General features: G+C 34.4%; 1 protein-coding gene across 1 annotated transcript in view; it reads left to right on the top strand.

Moving 5' to 3' along the window:
- The window catches only part of Tmx3 (thioredoxin related transmembrane protein 3), a 33,996-nt gene extending 19,313 nt beyond the window's left edge, over nucleotides 1–14,683 (top strand). The window contains exons 10-16 of the mRNA XM_031366235.1: nucleotides 2,079–2,177; nucleotides 4,062–4,119; nucleotides 4,299–4,352; nucleotides 5,680–5,736; nucleotides 8,368–8,497; nucleotides 9,718–9,786; nucleotides 11,373–14,683. Coding sequence (XP_031222095.1) covers nucleotides 2,079–2,177; nucleotides 4,062–4,119; nucleotides 4,299–4,352; nucleotides 5,680–5,736; nucleotides 8,368–8,497; nucleotides 9,718–9,786; nucleotides 11,373–11,630 — 725 coding nt within the window. The 3' untranslated portion in view covers nucleotides 11,631–14,683. The remainder of the gene's footprint in view (nucleotides 1–2,078; nucleotides 2,178–4,061; nucleotides 4,120–4,298; nucleotides 4,353–5,679; nucleotides 5,737–8,367; nucleotides 8,498–9,717; nucleotides 9,787–11,372) is intronic.
- The last annotated feature ends 2,642 nt before the right edge of the window (nucleotides 14,684–17,325 follow it).

The following is a 17,325-nucleotide window of genomic DNA, read 5'->3' on the forward strand; positions in this document are numbered from 1 at the left end:
CATTTCTTGGGGTACCTTTATGCCTAAATATGAGGCCATGTTGACGATTGGAAAGACTAATCTGGAACCTGTCTGAGTTAGAGGATACCAGTGACTGTCTGAAATCCAGGAGGCACAGAACTCCTTTTGGAATCTTATTGCCTCTTATCCTTTATCAGGATTTTATCCTTGATATTTTGGATGTGACTGGAGTAGATGAGTGTGCGTAGCAACTAAAGAAAAATATTTTTATTGTTTTAGTCAAGGAACATGTTATATTGATAACTGAGCTGAGAAAACTAAGCATCTCTTTTTTTTTTGCTATGTTTAATTGAACTAACTTTAAGTTCTTGATATATAATTGTCATTACTGCATGCTATACATTACCATACATTTGGTGTATTCTATTACTTAGTATAATACAATACCTACTCAATATTATATTGTTATTTTTATCCTTTAAATGATTTATGCAGTGGATAGTATGGCAGATAAATAAATGTCATACATCACTAGAACATTAGATAAGGAGATCTATGAGCAGCAAGACTGCTCATTGGCTTGTTCATTCAGGAGATAGTTATTGAATGTTTACAATTATCACCAAACAGTCAAATGAACATGAGGAGAATTTGTGCATATAAAAATAAGAGAAAGAAGAGAACCCATATATGTGTCTTTACTTGCCTTCTTTTTGATTATGGAGCTGCTAGCAGAAGTGCTTACTGTATACTTGACCATTGAAACTATTTTATGTATTTTTAAAGTGTTTTCTCTTTTCTCTCAAGTTAATTAAGATCTAGCAGTATCTTAACTTAAGAAATTTGATTCAGCCATCAAATCTCTTATTCTAGTTCTGCTAAGAGATTGGTAACTTAGCTACAGTTACCTTTGATTCTTTTTTGGAAATTAAAAAATAAATAAATAAAACAAAACATTTCTTCTACTACTGGTTACTTATGAATCTGGAACCATTTGGATACTACTACAGGGATAGTTTTTCTGAAGAGTTTTAAGTTTATCACGTTGTACAGTCCTTCAGAAATTTACCATTACCATGGAGTGAAGATCCTGGCCCAATAATCAACTTGTAGTTTTAGGTTCAGTTTTCTAATTTCTAAATCCAGCTCTATAAATAATTTCAGTTTGGCATTTATTTTATAGATTTGATTGCTTAGTAGTTTATTTAGCAATGTAAGTGACAGGAAATGAAAAGCACACCTTTCAGTCAGTGAGTACAGTGTAGTCAATTAAAGACCTTTACTTTTAATGGTTTCTTCATGCCATTGTCCTGTTTTCACAAGCATTTCAGAACTGTACTTTTAATCAGGATGTAATATTTCCTGTCTGCCTAGAAAAGGAAGTATTTGACGTTGAAATATAGTTAATGTACTGTGTTGTATGTGTGCGTTTAAGTTGTAGATATGAGAATTGTAGATAGGATAAAATCTAATAAACAGAAGCAAAGAAATTACAATACAAATTGCCCGCAATGATAAGAACCAGGTTGCCGGGCGGTGGTGGCGCACGCCTTTAATCCCAGCACTTGGGAGGCAGAGGCAGGTGAATTTCTGAGTTCGAGGCCAGCCTGGTCTACAGAGTGAGTTCCAGGACAGCCAGGGCTACACAGAGAAACCCTGTCTCGAAAAACCAAAAAAAAAAAAAAAAAAAAAAAAAAAAAAAAAAAAAAAAAAAAGAACCAGGTAACACCTTCACTAGGCTGTCATTTAGGAATATATGTTTTCATTTGACCATTTTGTCACTATCTTTTCAATTTTGTTTTTCAAACGAATATTCAGTCTATAGTAGCTATGTATTATAATTCTTTTTAAATTTATAAATGGACTTTCTTAATATGTTGCAAAACATACTCAGTTTTGATTTAGGGCATTTTAATTTTTTTTTAATTCTTTGCTAATTTTAGTGGTGCTATAGTAAATAAATGCTTTGTTCATTAATTCTTTCCTACATCTGATTGAGTAGAATAAACTACATAAGAACCAGCTTAAGGTTTTATAATACTGTGTTAAATACTTTGCTAGATTGAGACATTATAACTATGATATACTCTGATGTATTTCTTTTTCTTTGTTTCAAGAGTATGAAGATGGCGATCTGTCCTCATGGATCAGCAGAGAGAGGTTTCAGAACTACCTTACTATGGATGGTTTTCTTTTATATGAACTTGGAGACACAGGTAACAAGCAGATGGCCATCCCTGTTTCATTACAGAATTTTTCTTTAATTGAATATGTATTTATTGGTTTTTTTAAGGCTGCATTTCCTAATTAAAGTAGACATGTTTGCTAATTCTCCTTTCAAAGAATTGAGGCTTATAATACCATGGATATGTACTCTCATATGATGATCAGTGTAGCAAAAAAGAAGGCTTACTAACAACTGATGGTGATGAGGAAGACAGGGAATGAGGGAAAATCAAAAACAAAAATCATGAAGCTACTGGTTAAAGTGAAGCCTTCTCACTGCCTTTTAAGATCTGCTGTTACTTGTGAGTGGCAATCAGTCATATTGTTCATTGCTTAAGGTTTCTTGACAAAGCAAGAAAATAAGTAGAAGTATAAAAGTTAACAACACATAGAAAGTTTAAAAGTTATAAGATGTGCCTTTTCTTAGGAAAGTATAATATAAACTTAGACTAGTTAAAAGTGGAACAACTACTAGTTGTTATCACATTGTCTCCTCTCATTGTTTCATGGTCATGAAATGGAAATGCAGTTGTAGGGAAGAGATATTTGAAAACTAAATAAAATCAAGAAAAATTAAGCACTGACTAGTATGTGAAATATTTCAAAAATTAATCTTTATGAACTGATGTTTTCAACAGAAACATAGCAGTAAGTTGAGATTATATAGTTGTGTTAGGGATTTATTATACAGACTGAGATTAGGAAAAGCATCAAAGTAATGTTCAATGACACTAATAATTTTTTTTGTTGTTGTTGTTGGTTTTTCAAGACAGGGTTTCTCTGGAACTCACTCTGTAGACCAGGTGGCCTCAAACAGAGAAACTCGCATACCTCTGCCTCCAAAGTGCTGGGATTAAAGGCATGCACCACCACTGCCTGGCTTGACACTAATTATTTTTAACCTAACCCTTCATTTGTATTCCTGCCCCAAGTGAAATAATACTTTAGTATGTTTAGGTATATAAATTTATTTAACTTTCTCCATAAATCTGAAAAAGTTGCTTTCTTAAGATAAATGGGAGTTTCCTGAAATTCAGTTACATAGGTAATACACAGTGGTATCTCACCTTTGTTCTCCTAGGGCTTGGTACAGTGCTGAGAACATAACATCTTCAACCCACATCAATACCACCAGAATACCACTGTTCTGTTATTACATTATTCTACCCTCCTGAACATTATGAGTAGGCATATGAATTACTATTTTATAATACTACAGGAACAGTAGTATGTCACTCAGTTTTATTCTATACGCCATTACTGGTGAAATTGTAACAGAAAATTGCCACGCAAAAATCCTTAGTGTTATAAACTATTGTTTGTTTGGGTTTATTTTTTCCTTCTTTATTTTGTTTTTTTTTCGAGGGGGGGAGGTTGTTGGTTTTTTTTTTTTTCTTAGCAACAACAATTTTTAATAAACTTTTTAAAATCAACATCTTTATAGTGTAGCTTTCCAAAAATGCTGTGTCAGTCTGTGGGTTGCATAAATTTTGTAGAGAAATTACAGAAAATTTATTATTATTTACCTCCTAGAGGTAGAAGAAATTTATCATTTGCAATTAATAAGTTCACTGGTTCAGGCTACAAGCATTGTACCATAAGATGTTGGGTTAATTTTATGTGACATATAAATGGTGGTTGGAGTTAAAGTTTAGAAACCTATTATGCCAGCACTTGAGATGGAGGCAGGTGGATTTCTGAGTTCGAGGCCAGCCTGGTCGACAGAGTTAGCTCCAGGACAGCCAGGGCTACAAAGAGAAACCCTGTCTCGAAAAAAACATTATGATCACATTTACAGGAGACGTAATATTTGACAGGTGTAATATGAGTTATGTCATATTCAAGAAAATAAAAGATAGTATTCTTAATTTCAGGAAAGCTTGTAGCCATTGCAGTTATTGATGAGAAAAACACATCACTTGAGCATACCAGGTATGATTGCTTTAAATGGATTTAAGCTTAAAATGTCATCCAGATCAGTCAGCTTGTTGTATAATCTCCTTAGAATATCTTGTTTTGTCTGTAGTACTTAGATAAGGCAACAGATGTAATGGGATAATTAAACTTTTTAATTGAAGAGGTGAAATATTTATATATTTGTTCTTCCATAGATTAAAGTCAATTATTCAAGAAGTTGCTAGAGATTTCAGAGACCACTTCCATAGGTATGTGCATCTGATCTGAAAAGTTGTCTTTGTTTGAAAGGTTGTCTTTTTTAATTTGGCATTACATTGAGATAAACCAAAAGTGGTAAGTTGAGCATCTCTAATCATTAAAATTTAAATCTGACATCTGAGATGCTCTAAGGTCTAAATACAGAGAATCTTACATGACACTAAGTGGAAAATTTCACACCTGCCTTCCCATGATAGTAGTCAGAACACAAAATCATTTTTAAAGAATTGTATGAAATTTCCTTCAAGATATGTATAAGATATGAGGTATATATGGGGGGAAATGTGAATTCTGTAGTTAACACTTTGGTCCCTACCCTAGGAAGTTCATCATTTATGTGAAAATGTTCCAAACCATGAAAATTTTCAGAAATTTCAAGCACATTTGGCCCTAGGCTTTCAGATAAGACAGTCCATATCTCATACTTTGAAAGGTGAATCGAGAATTGATTGACCTGGAGCTTCCCGTCAACATAAGGATACATGCATGCCACATCTTACAAGTTAGAGTAGCTGCATTTATAATTCATTCCATTCCTGCTTCCTAAGAGTATTTGACATATGTTTTGTTGTAGGAAAATATGGCCATAAATTTGTAAATTGGAAAACAATTTAAATGAACAGTCACATATCAGGTAGATGATTGTAACAAACTTTCAAAAAAATTAATAGAATAAAAAATTCACTTAGGAATAAGAATTTTTGCTGTATTTCAAATGTTTGGGTTTGTTGCTACTATCAAAAACAGCAATAGAAACTTATAGGATTCATTATTTTCTTCATATTTAAAATCTACCAAAAGCTCATTGTGCAGTTCTCTTGGTACATGGTAGTTGACCTTTTCTAAGTGGTCCTCTTTCACAGTAAATCAGCCTTCCTGGTATTTTACTTGTAGCACATTTCTTTCTCTGCCTTTTAAACATGTATACAATGAGGTGAAATGTCCAGAGTTTGTTGTTGCTTATCAATAGAACATACTCTTATTAAATATCATAGGGATTTCCATGTTCATTATTTATATGCTTACCAATTTCTGATTTGTATTATGTTCCTATTTTCTTTTCTTTTATTTGGTTTGTTTATTTTTGTTTTTGCTTTTTCAAGACAGGGTTTCTCTGTGTGTCCCTGGCTATCCTGGAACTCACTCTGTAGACCAGGCTGGCCTTGAACTCAGAAATCCGCCTGCCTCTGCCTCTGCCTCTGCCTCCCAAGTGCTAGGATTAAAGGCATGCACCACCACTGCCTGGCTCCCTTTTGTCTTTTAATCTAATACTGTGCTCTTTCTCTTCTTTCTCTTTGTTGTTGCTGTGTTTCAAAGAGATATTCAGTTTGGCCATATGGATGGAAATGACTATATAAACACTTTGCTGATGGAGTAAGTAAAAAGTTGATGGTTTTGATAGCAGTTTTTCCACTTTGATATCTCTAATTTTGAGAGATAGGGAATGACTTAATTAGCTGGAAAAAAAAAATACCAAAACTACTTGTCATTTTCTGGTGCTGACATTCTCCTACTAAATGTCTTATTTTATTTTATAAATCCTGAATTTTGAATTCATTGATATTTAATTTTCCTTTTTTTCTAAGATTTTGTTTAGATTTATTTATTTTGTGTATGTGAGTGCTCTCTCTGCATATATACCTGCTTGCCAGAAGAGGGTATCAGATCGCTTTATAGATGGTTGTGAGCCACCATGTGGTTGCTTGGAATTGAACTCAGGCCATCTGGAAGAGTAAGTAGCCAGTGCTCTGAACTGCTGAGCCATCTCTGTAGCCCCATTAAATGAGATTTAATTTCATTCTTTAGTATAGAAAATAATTTCCCACTTCAGTATTATAACTTAGTATGTTCAAATCATTCCACAGTATGTAATATTTGTAGTTTTATAATACAAACTTTAATAATTTTAGTAGGTAATTATGGGCTGGTAAGGTTGTTCACTATTTAGGCACTTTCTCAGAGGCCTCACAACTTGAGTTTAATCGCTATATAGAGACTCAATTCCTGAAGATTAGCTGACTTCCACACGTAATTATTGATACTTGAAGTAATTGACACTAGTATTTTTTCAATTTTAAAAAGCCATTGATAGATTGATACAAGTGTAGAATAAATTTTAGTTATTTTTACCCCAATTCCTCCAATTTTCTCCCACATTTCCCTCTGAAACACTTTTGCCCAATATGTCTGATCCAACTTAATTTAATTTGAGTTATTTCCATGAGTGTATGGTAGGTTATTGCCTGGCACATTTGTAACTTCAGTGAAGAAAATAACCTCCTGACCCAACAACTATTAACTACCAGTAATCACACAGAAAGGTATAGGACTTCATAGCTTTACACACACACACACACACACACACACACATACCCCTTACATGGTACAATGCTGACAGACTAAGTCTCGTGCAGAATTTGTACAGATAACTATGAGTTCATATTTGCAACAGCTGTACTATGTGCAGAAGTCAACTTTTTGCTGCACATCTCTCCATTCTCTATCTCTTATATTTTTTTTCCATTTCTAGCCCCCTTGCCAATTGTTCCCCAAATCACAATAAAGTTTTAGTGCCAAAAAAAATTAGTAAAAGAATCCATATATTTCTTATTGTCCATTTATTGTTTATAGAAGTTATAAAGTTAATCTTGTATAAACCTAAAAGATATTCTGTATAATCTTATAAAAATGGTGCCATATAATAGAAATAAAGTTTTTGTAGTATATATGATAGGAACTTTGATAAGACTATTTTTTAAATCTTTTGCAATGAGTAGATAGATTTATTTTAAAAATGCTTTGCAACATTACACAACAAATTTGTTTCAATAACAATCATAATCTGAGATGATAGTACCTAACAGTAAACATTTAATCCATAGTTTAATCAGTTATGAAATAAGAGAAGATCTAAGTTCAAATTACATTCACAAGATCATAGTCAGCTTAAGTTGTTAGGTTTGAAGGATATGATAAACTTTGGGGTTTTTTGTTGTTGTTGATTTGGTTTGGTTTGGTTTGGTTCTTTGTCTCTGACAAATACCTGAGGGAAACATTTTAAAGGAGGAAAATTTTATTTTGGCTCCAGTTTATAGGTCTCAGGCAGTGTTGGTAGGTCCCAGTGGTTTCAGTTTAAATGAGGCAGAGTATCATGGTAGCTGGAATGTGTGGCTGATACTCCTCACCTTAGGTGACTAAGAAGTAAAAGTAGAAGAAAAGGAAAGGAAGCAAGATAAACCATCCAGTGCAGTCACATCTAGCTACGCTTAACTGTTAAAGATTCCCTGCTTACAAAGATAATATCGCCAGCTGGGGACCAAGCCTTCCACATATGAGCCTGTCCAGGGCACATCATATTCATGTCATAACAATAGGGCTTTCTGTGCTGGGATATGATCCTCCTTGATGAGTGTTTAAGTATATTGGAAAAAATGTGTATCCTGTTGGGTAGAGTGACAGTAGACTAGAGAATTCACAATAGTGTTTATTCGACATGTATATGTTTACTACTCAAAATAAAAAAGGTATCATTCTGAATGTTTAGCTTTAATTTTCTCATGAAATTGTGTAGCAAGTTAGGAATTATTGGTTTTCTGTATTTTATAAGAAAAAATTTACATGTAAGAAGCTATGTTAAGAGAAAGTGCCAGGTTCAAACAGTATGGGTCTAGAGACTATCTTTTTGCCTATCTGGGTTTCTGAGTACCATCTAAGGTAGAGTTAAGTGTTATTAGTACTATTCAGAAGTTTATACTTTGCATAGTACAAATTTTATTCTTATATTTAATCACTTACTCATGTGTTGGTTTTTAGATTATTTTCATACAATCTTGGCTAATGATAACTTTTATGCAAACTTTGAAAAGTTCCTGTAGACCACAGTGGTAAAGATATTAAAGATATCTTTTCTTCTCTAACTATAGCTCCTAAGATATAAATGAGCAGTAAGGTATTTGTTATTGCTATGCTTAATATGAGTTTTGATTCTTTCTTTTTTTTTTCTAGCGAATTGACAGTCCCAACAATAGTTGTACTGAATACTTCAAACCAACAGTACTTTTTGCTAGATAGACATATTAAGGATGCCAGTGACATGGTCCAGTTCATTAACAGCATTTTGGATGGTACAGTGCCAGTAAGTAATTCAGGTCCATTTCAAAGGGATAAAGGGGAGGCAGCAGAGGAGAAACTAGCAGTTCTTTGCCTTTCATCCTGAAAAGAAAAGGTATTCGTTGCCTGGGGGAAAGAGGGAATCAGCTTCAGCCCACTGCTTTCTCCTGTCTCAGTCAGCCTTTTAGAAAGTTCTTGTATGACAGAGGCTCACAGGTGCAAATGTCCCTCAAAGTGTTATTTGAGACACCTTTGCTTGTCACAGTAATGCGAAAAGTGTTCTTAGCTTCTAGTGTTGAACTAGAGATACTAAGAGATTTGTGATGTGGGATAATAGATTTTAGAGGATTTACCTGGCACTAAATACCCTTTTGGGTCAGTTGAATTAAGGACAACTGAAATAAATCTTAAAAAAAAAAAAAAAAGAAAGAAATGTTTTGAGAATCAGAGGTCCAGCAAAGAGTTCTAAAAATAATCATGTGAAAGAATTGTTATGATTTTAATTTTCTTATTGGAATATTTCTCAAACTAGCTACAATTCATATTAACACTCATAAAAACCTGCTCAAGTGTGATCAGCATACATCTTAATTAAGTGAAAAAAAATCCAGAAGGATCTTTGTTGCTTCAATGATAATTTAATTACTGTTTTTTTACATTTTTGTTTTAAGTTTTATACAAACTTTGAAAAGTCAACATTGCATACCTATCATGGTTTAAAGTCAGTAGATTTGGGAAACTCCCTTAGTTACATAGTAAGTAGCAATATGGTATTGTGTAGAAATGGTATTTTGATTGAAAGAAATTCAGTTGTAGTGGTGAGAGCCCTTTTGTTTGTGATTTAGTAAAACCCGATCAGACTTTTATAACAGAGATTTCCTTAGTCCTATAGTTTAGCAATTCAAAGAATGAGACAGATTTCTGGGATAGCTAGATGCCAGGGTTTGATATCCCCAGGAACTTTTCTCTGCTTCTCAGCACTCCCTGTTGAGCTCTGTCTGCATGAGGATGTTCCTAAGTAGTAGGAAAGTTTCTGCCTCAATGTGGCTAAGCAACCCAGAGAAACTCAAAGCTTGTCCATGCCTTGGGAGGGTGGGCCAGCTTCAACAAGCCACAAAGATGAATTTTGGGGGTTACATATGTAATATTTTATAAGTCAACTTTTACCCCTAGTTACATGATTATGTAACATAAAAATGAACTACTAATATGTGCATAACATGTTTTATTCTTATTAAATTGAAGGCCCAAGGAGGTGATAGCATTTTTCAGAGACTGAAAAGAATAGTATTTGATGCCAAATCTACAATTGTGGTAAGTTCTGACAGTTAATTTAGTATCTTCAATAGCTGAAAAATTTGGAGTTTTCAATCTGCTCTCTCTTTGCACTTGCCTTCTTTCTTTTGTACTTTATTTCTTTAAATGGCTGGCTTAAATTATGGAAATAAAATGTGTCCATTGCCGGGCGGTGGTAGCGCACGCCTTTAATCCCAGCACTTGGGAGGCAGAGGCAGGTGGATTTCTGAGTTCTAGACCAGCCTGGTCTACAGAGTGAGTTCCAGGACAGCCAGGGCTATACAGAGAAACCCTGTCCCGAAAAAAAAAAATGTATCCGAAATTCTCTAACAGCACCTTCCTTCATTTGTTCATCCCAGCTATCTTACTAGCTGCTTCATGCTGCTTTTCATTTGTGTTGATGCCAAGACCACCATGAAAATGTAGCTAGCCTTCTTGATCAATAAGGAGTAAATTTGAGTAATCTGAATAAATCCATACATAGCACCCTTCTGTTTATCAGTCACATTTGTTTTCCTGTTTCCACACAAATGGATTAGGCACTTGGTATTTTGTCCACCAGCTGCCCTCATTTTCACCCAAGTCTACACCTCCTCTCAACAGTCTTCAGTATGTTCTTCATACCACTACACAATGTCATAATAACCATCAGTCCTGAGCACTTTCTTTCCTTTTTCCTGTGATACACATCAGAAGATCCTATCCATCTGAGTACTCTCCTTACTGGCTTTTAAATATTATTGAGGCTTTTTAGGGTTAGGGCTAGTTGTCATAAATTATCTTGCTCTGCTGGTCTTTTTGTTCTCTGGATTCTTCCAGAGACGTAGACCCAACCCATGAAATACATCTTATGGTAAAACTCGTTCAGTAAAATTATTTTTCTGAGAACTGAGGAAATAACATATGACATTTTAACATGAGTCATGTTGTTGTTAGTAAAGCCACACTAACTTACTAGTTCATTTTATCTTATGAAGAGAATATGTATAGGGCTATAAGTACATGTCTCTGTTAAGAGCTGGTACCTTTTTACAGGTAATGAACCCAAGTTCATTTCCCAGCTCAAAACTTTCTATAATTCCACCTACAGGAGATCTGATACCTCTGGCCTCCAGACACCTACACCTACACGCACATACACACATACACACAGCATACACACATACACATACAAATAAAAGCTTTAAATGTGTGTGTGTGTATACATATATATATGTGTATATATATATGAACATGTATATATAACTCTTTATCGGAAAGAACCCACAAGCAGTTTCCTAGAGTTCATCATATTAACAGTAATTATATAAGTTATTTATGGGTAATGTGAAAAAAAGAAAGGTCTTTATTAAGTACTCATACTGTTTGATTACTTTTCCTATTGCCCATCACCAGTTCTGCACACATGCACACTCACATGTGCATGTATGAGTATAGAGTTTTTATTTAGTCTTTAACATGCTAGGAATTGCTCAAGTATTAACATTAATTCATTGAAACTGAGTTCAATAGAGCAGTGAAAGGAATCTGTTGTGTCCTTAAATTTACATCATGTGTTTTATGTCAGAATTCCATTCAAGTGCAACTGTATTCTCTACCCACAGTCTATATTCAAGAGCTCTCCACTTATGGGCTGCTTTCTTTTTGGGCTGCCACTGGGTGTCATCAGTATCATGTGCTATGGAATCTATACAGCTGACACAGATGGAGGCTATATAGAAGAACGATATGAAGTGTCCAAAAGTGAAATGGAAAACCAGGAACAGATAGAAGAGAACAAAGAGCAAGAGAACAGCAGTGGAGGTTCTCTAGTGCCTACTGTGCAAGAGCCCAAAGATGTATTAGAAAAGAAGAAAGATTGAGACTTCACAGATAAAAAATATTTGTTAGAATTTCATTATTAAAGAGTATTTATTGAATTTAGAGATTTAATCATGATCTATTTACAGAAGAGAACATATTCTTTGTATTTTGCTAATAACAACTGCATGAATTAAAATAATTCTTCCATAAGTAGGAAGATGTTTGGAACAAAGTGATGAACAGTTTGTCCAAAACAAAGCCAGATCATTGTACCAGTTACTTTACAGATGCCCTTTATGTACACACTTCTTTGTGTGCATGTTCTATGACAAAGTTAAGAAGCTTGGACAGAATATTAAGATGACCATTAATGTGGAAGATGTGTTTTTTGCAAAGAGAAATAGTACTTTCACCTACTATATCAATTCTCCTATATTTTGGATAAAATTTATATAAACAAAGTCTTTAAAGTTTAGACATTTTAAGAGGAACTGGTAACTTTTTCCATGTATCAAATTTAAGGTTCTGAGTTTAAAACTAGTGATTTTATATATAGCATAGTGATTTTATTTTACTAGTTGTTTTTAAAGGAGAAATGTTACTTTTTTACTTATACTCTGTTGCATTATTATGATAATGGCATATGGTATCATGAAGTGAAGGAATAATCTTGTAATTGACCTTTGGTATGCAGGGAGAGGTAGCTTCAGCCTTTTCCTGTGATATTTAGTAGAGTGCATTGTCCACTACTGGAGGAAGGAGTGACCCTTTTAGTATATCTTGATTTTAGCCAAAGCAGCCTAGTATTTTGTTGTGCTTTTATTTTACAGCTTGACATTACTTCTAATATTTCTATTATGAATGTTTTCAGAAGTAATAGAAATCATGTTTTTATATGTAAACTAATAATTTAAAATTTACCACCACACCTCTATTGTGGGAGGCCATAACAGGTTGGTGATGTAATCAACATGTTAAATTCAGATGTCTTGAACAAAGGGAGAGATCCTAGTTCCCTTCTCTAGACTCAGCTTTGCCTCTAGGACAATCACAACCTCTCATCTTTCATCGGAATGCTGTCATGTCTAAAAGTGGGTATTTTGTGATAATGTTTACTGTTAAGATCAGCTTGTTAATTTTGATGCCTTCATTTTAGCTAATTTCAGAATTTTTATTAGGTAATGTTTAGATCCTGTTCTTTGAGTATTTTAGAGTTTGTTGAAAGGATCCGCTGAGCATTTACGAACATGGTTTGTAGCTCTAACCCTGAAGTTTCTTGGGACTTCTGCTTTGGTTGCCAAGGGAGCTTCTGGTTTCTGATGCAATACTAATCAATTTACATCATATTAATGAATTAAAACATGTATATCTATAGAGCAAGAAAATTGCTAATTATAATCTATGTCCAAGTGTTCTTTTCATATTTGAAAGCAACCATTTTTAATATTTAATCACCCATCATTAACTTTATTGATAATGGTGTAAGTATGTAGTCATGGGAAATGTTCAGAAAATAAAAGAATATTCTCAAATGGAAACTGGAGATAAGCACTGTTAAAAGTTACTGTAACAAATGCCCCCATAGACTAAACTCCATAGACTCTTTAGGAAGGTTCGTGGTAGTGGTCCCAATGGTCAAGCATTATTGCAGGAGAAAAGACCAGAAGTCTGTATGGATGCCTCATTAATGATAATGTGTGATAAGGAGAGAGACATGAAGAAATAGGAAGTACCACTATTACATTTTACTATTGTTTATCACTATCAGGTGTTAAGTGTATTTTGTCTTGTCAATCATCCCTTGTAAATAAGTTCTCAGTAGGAAAAAAAGTAAAAAGAGTAAAGCACAGCTTTGCATTAATAAACATATGCACAGAGGTAATTCATTGTATTCTGCAATAATTTTCTTTTTGAATGAGTGCTTTGGTTCTCTATTTGTACTTTTAAAATGTGCATTAGAAAAAAAAGTGTGTAAGTGAATCGTTTTATTTCCTTTTGTACTAAACTTTTAATTTTTACATGTGTTTTCTTGAGGATATTTTATTTGCAGTGTCAGATTGCTCACATAAAAAACTTAAAATTTGTTCACTTGTGCTTTTCTTTTCAATGTGTTATCAGAGTACTGTTTGCTTATCAGGAGAACATACTTTAGAATCAGGGAAGCTCTATTCATAATCTAGGAAAAGATTGATCCTCTAATTTCCTTGGTTAGATACCAACAATAGAATCCTTTCAGGAAATTGTGATTCTACCTTTTCTTTCATGTGTCAAGTTTTGATTTCTGAAATTCAAAACCATAGCTCATTGGTGCTGAAATAACATTTAAGAGTATTTCAGAGAATGTGCATGCTTAGCCCAACATCCTCAGCACCTCTGTCCTGAAATCTCTCTTTGTTGTGTTTATCAATATTTTTGTAGTTTCTTTTATTTGAAACTTGTTTGGCATTTATTAGATCTAGAGGTTTTTACTCAAAGGACTTTTAAAACCTGGTTTAGAAATCATGTAAACAATACCAAATGAGTAAAGGTGGTGGAAAGGTCTCTTGAAGAGCTGAAGCAATCATGTATATTGTTTCTGTTTACTCTGTTTTATTGCCCATGATGTTCCTAATATTTTAACATGGTAGGTAGCTCTAAATTTTAAGAAAAGAATAATTTCCAGCATTGGGGACACAGAGGCAGGCAGATCTCTGTGAGTTCGAGGTTAGCCAGGACACACCCTTTCATGGGAAATAAACATACACATTTTTTTTATCAGTGTTTCATGATAAAATGAACAGAAGGGGGGAAAAATCACTCAGCTATTCTTATGTAGAAGTTGTTAAACAAGTGTGAAATACTAAGATATAAATAACAGGACTGAGTTTGCAGTTTTATTTTTACAAATATATATTTTTTTCTGAATGAGTCTAAGTCCCAAGAATGATGATGATGATGATGATAATAATAATAATAACAACAACAACAATAAATAAATTTTCTAGTTTGGGCTAAACTATTTAGGTTTTTTAAAGTCTTTATTACTACTAACTTGTTTAATTGTGATATTCTGCTTTATGATACCAATTGGAAACTTTTGTTTTTCTAAAATAAAGTAATTAAAAACATTGCATAATTGCTACCTTTAATATGTGTTTTTCAGAAGTTTGCTACATGACTAATCTCTAAACAAAATCAGAAGCTTCAACTAATATTCTACATAGTACTTTCCTTTTATTTATTAAGACATAGTTTATTTATAATTGCAGAAACGCAATTTTAGATTTTAAGCAGGCTTGGAAGTGAATTGTAGCTTAATTCCGTATACCCAACATCACTTGATCTAGTTTTAGTTTTATAAAACCTAGTATGTTTTTTTAATACTAGTTTTTAAAAGGATACCTCAACTTTTCTACAAAATTTAAAATGTGGTGAATTTGAGTTTTGTATTAATAAATTATGATCCATACTCTTCTGACCTCTCACTTTCATTATTAATGAACATGGAATTTAAAGCCTTTGGGGTCAAGGTAGAAGGCACTGTTTACATTTGATTTTTAATTATTTTGACATTAAAGAGTGTACATTGTGACAACATGTTTTACACAAGTTTTAATTTTTAAATTTCTTACATCAAAGAGATGTGTTTTCATGAGATGATGGGAACAAGAATAACAAGTGAGCCCAAAATATGACCTTACACTTGATTTGCAGGTTATGAGCAGAGACAGATTTCTCAACTATGTGTGAGAGGTGCCCTGTGTTGGATGAATAGGTGGAGTACCGTCTATATGAGACTCTGGTTTCACTTCATGGTTCATGTTCTTGCTCCACCCTTGTGAAGTTAGAAAAGCCAACTAACCTCTCCCACTTCTGAACTACCTGTAGCTGAATTACCTGTACCACCTATCTCTAGATTATGAAGGTTAAGTGAATTCATGACTGGTACACACCCACAGCTCTAACTAACATTTACTGTTTAAACTTAACTGACTTCTTACTTCATTTAGAATTCTATCATTAACCTCAGGGAGAAGGGAGCAATCCATTGTCATGTGAAATCCTAATATGTTTGTTTTGCAAAATTTTTTAATTCTAGCATTTTATATAGTGACAGGGATTTTGTTTTGTTTTGTTTTGTTTTCATCCTGGAACTCACTCTGTAGACCAGGCTGGCCTCGAACTCAGAAATCCGCTTGCCTCTGCCTCCCAAGTGCTGGGATTAAAGGCATGCGCCCGCCACCACTGCCTGGTGACAGGAAACAATTTAATATTAAAATTAAGTACAGAAAATTCTCTGGCCTTTGTGCTTTTTAAATGAAAATGATCACACATAAAGTGTAACTAATCAGATATTGATTAATATATGTGAATATCTTATTTAAACTTCTATGCAATTTAGGCAGTTAGATGTAGGTATGTCACTGGAGGTAAGGTCTGAGGTTTCAAAAGCTGTGGTTCAGGATGTTGCTGTCAGTTACTTCTCCAGCACTATGCCTACCTGCCTACCGCCATGCTCCTCAATGAGGATGTCTCCTGAAGCTGTAAGCCAGCCCCTGATTAAATGCTTTCTTTTTTTAAAGTTGACATGGTTGTATTGTTTCATTACAGTAATGATAACCCTAAGATAGTCTTGTTTTGTCTCTGTCTGGGAGAATACTTTGGACAGGTGAGCTGGGGACGTAGGTTGAGAACAGATTTCCACACTCAAGTGCAGGCACTTGCTGTGTGTGTAGAACATGATATTTAGGAGAAAACTTGCTGAAGGGATACTTTCTTGTCTTTGTAGAATAGAAGGAAAATAGTTTGCTCTGAGTGGAAGGAAATATGTATTCTAAATTAGACTGGGAACTAATGTTAAATGTATGTGGAGGCTGGAGACATCTCACCATGTTTAAGAGCATTGGGAGCATATTGGGAACATACATAGTTCCAGAATATCCAGAATCAGTTCCAAACATTCACATAGTTGCTCACAACATTCTATAACTGAATGAGAGGACATATGAAAGAGTCCAGAATGGACATAACCCTGAGCCATGTAAGGAGATAGAGGAAGGAAGAGGGAAGAGCCAGACCAAGAGGCCAGGAGAGTAAATGTTAGATGAAAAAATCAGGTAACTTAAATGGTTGGTATTACATAAGGGTAGCTGGGAGAAGGGCAGCTCAACCCCTGGGCTGGAGGGCAGGATATGCCAGTCATACTCTGTAACAGGTAGGGACTGAGAAATGCTAGGAGAATCTGACTTGCCAGGTCTGCTTTGATGGCACCTCAGCCATTTGTCCCAGGATTTGAGATTTAACAATAGGGAAGAATAAGAAGGTTGAAATTATTTAATTATAATCTCAAAAATTATTTTTAAAAGTTGAAACAGACATTTTATAATCCAATATCTTTCAGGGACTAGACATGTATTAAAGCACATCAAGAATTACACACGTTTTGTGGGACTGTGAAAGCCTGTTTTCTGGTCAAGGTAGGTTTAAACCCCAGAGACCCAGCAGGCCTTCCTGCAAGGGACAGAAGGTCATTTGCCACACACCAGACTCCTGACAGGAGGCCTCAGCTCCATAATTCTGTGGCCATCAGTCATGTAGGGCAACTCCCCAAGCCCCTTGTATTCTGTCTGGATTCCATCCCCACAGTTACCTGGAAATAGCCAGGTATGCTCCTCCCCACAGTTACCTAGCAACAGCCAGATAGGCCTGGCCAACTATAAAAGGGGCTGCTTGCCCTCCTCCTCCCTCTCTTACTCTTACTCTTTTCCTCTCTTG

The sequence above is a fragment of the Mastomys coucha genome, unplaced genomic scaffold, assembly GCF_008632895.1.
Source record: "Mastomys coucha isolate ucsf_1 unplaced genomic scaffold, UCSF_Mcou_1 pScaffold13, whole genome shotgun sequence".
Lineage (NCBI taxonomy): Eukaryota > Metazoa > Chordata > Mammalia > Rodentia > Muridae > Mastomys > Mastomys coucha.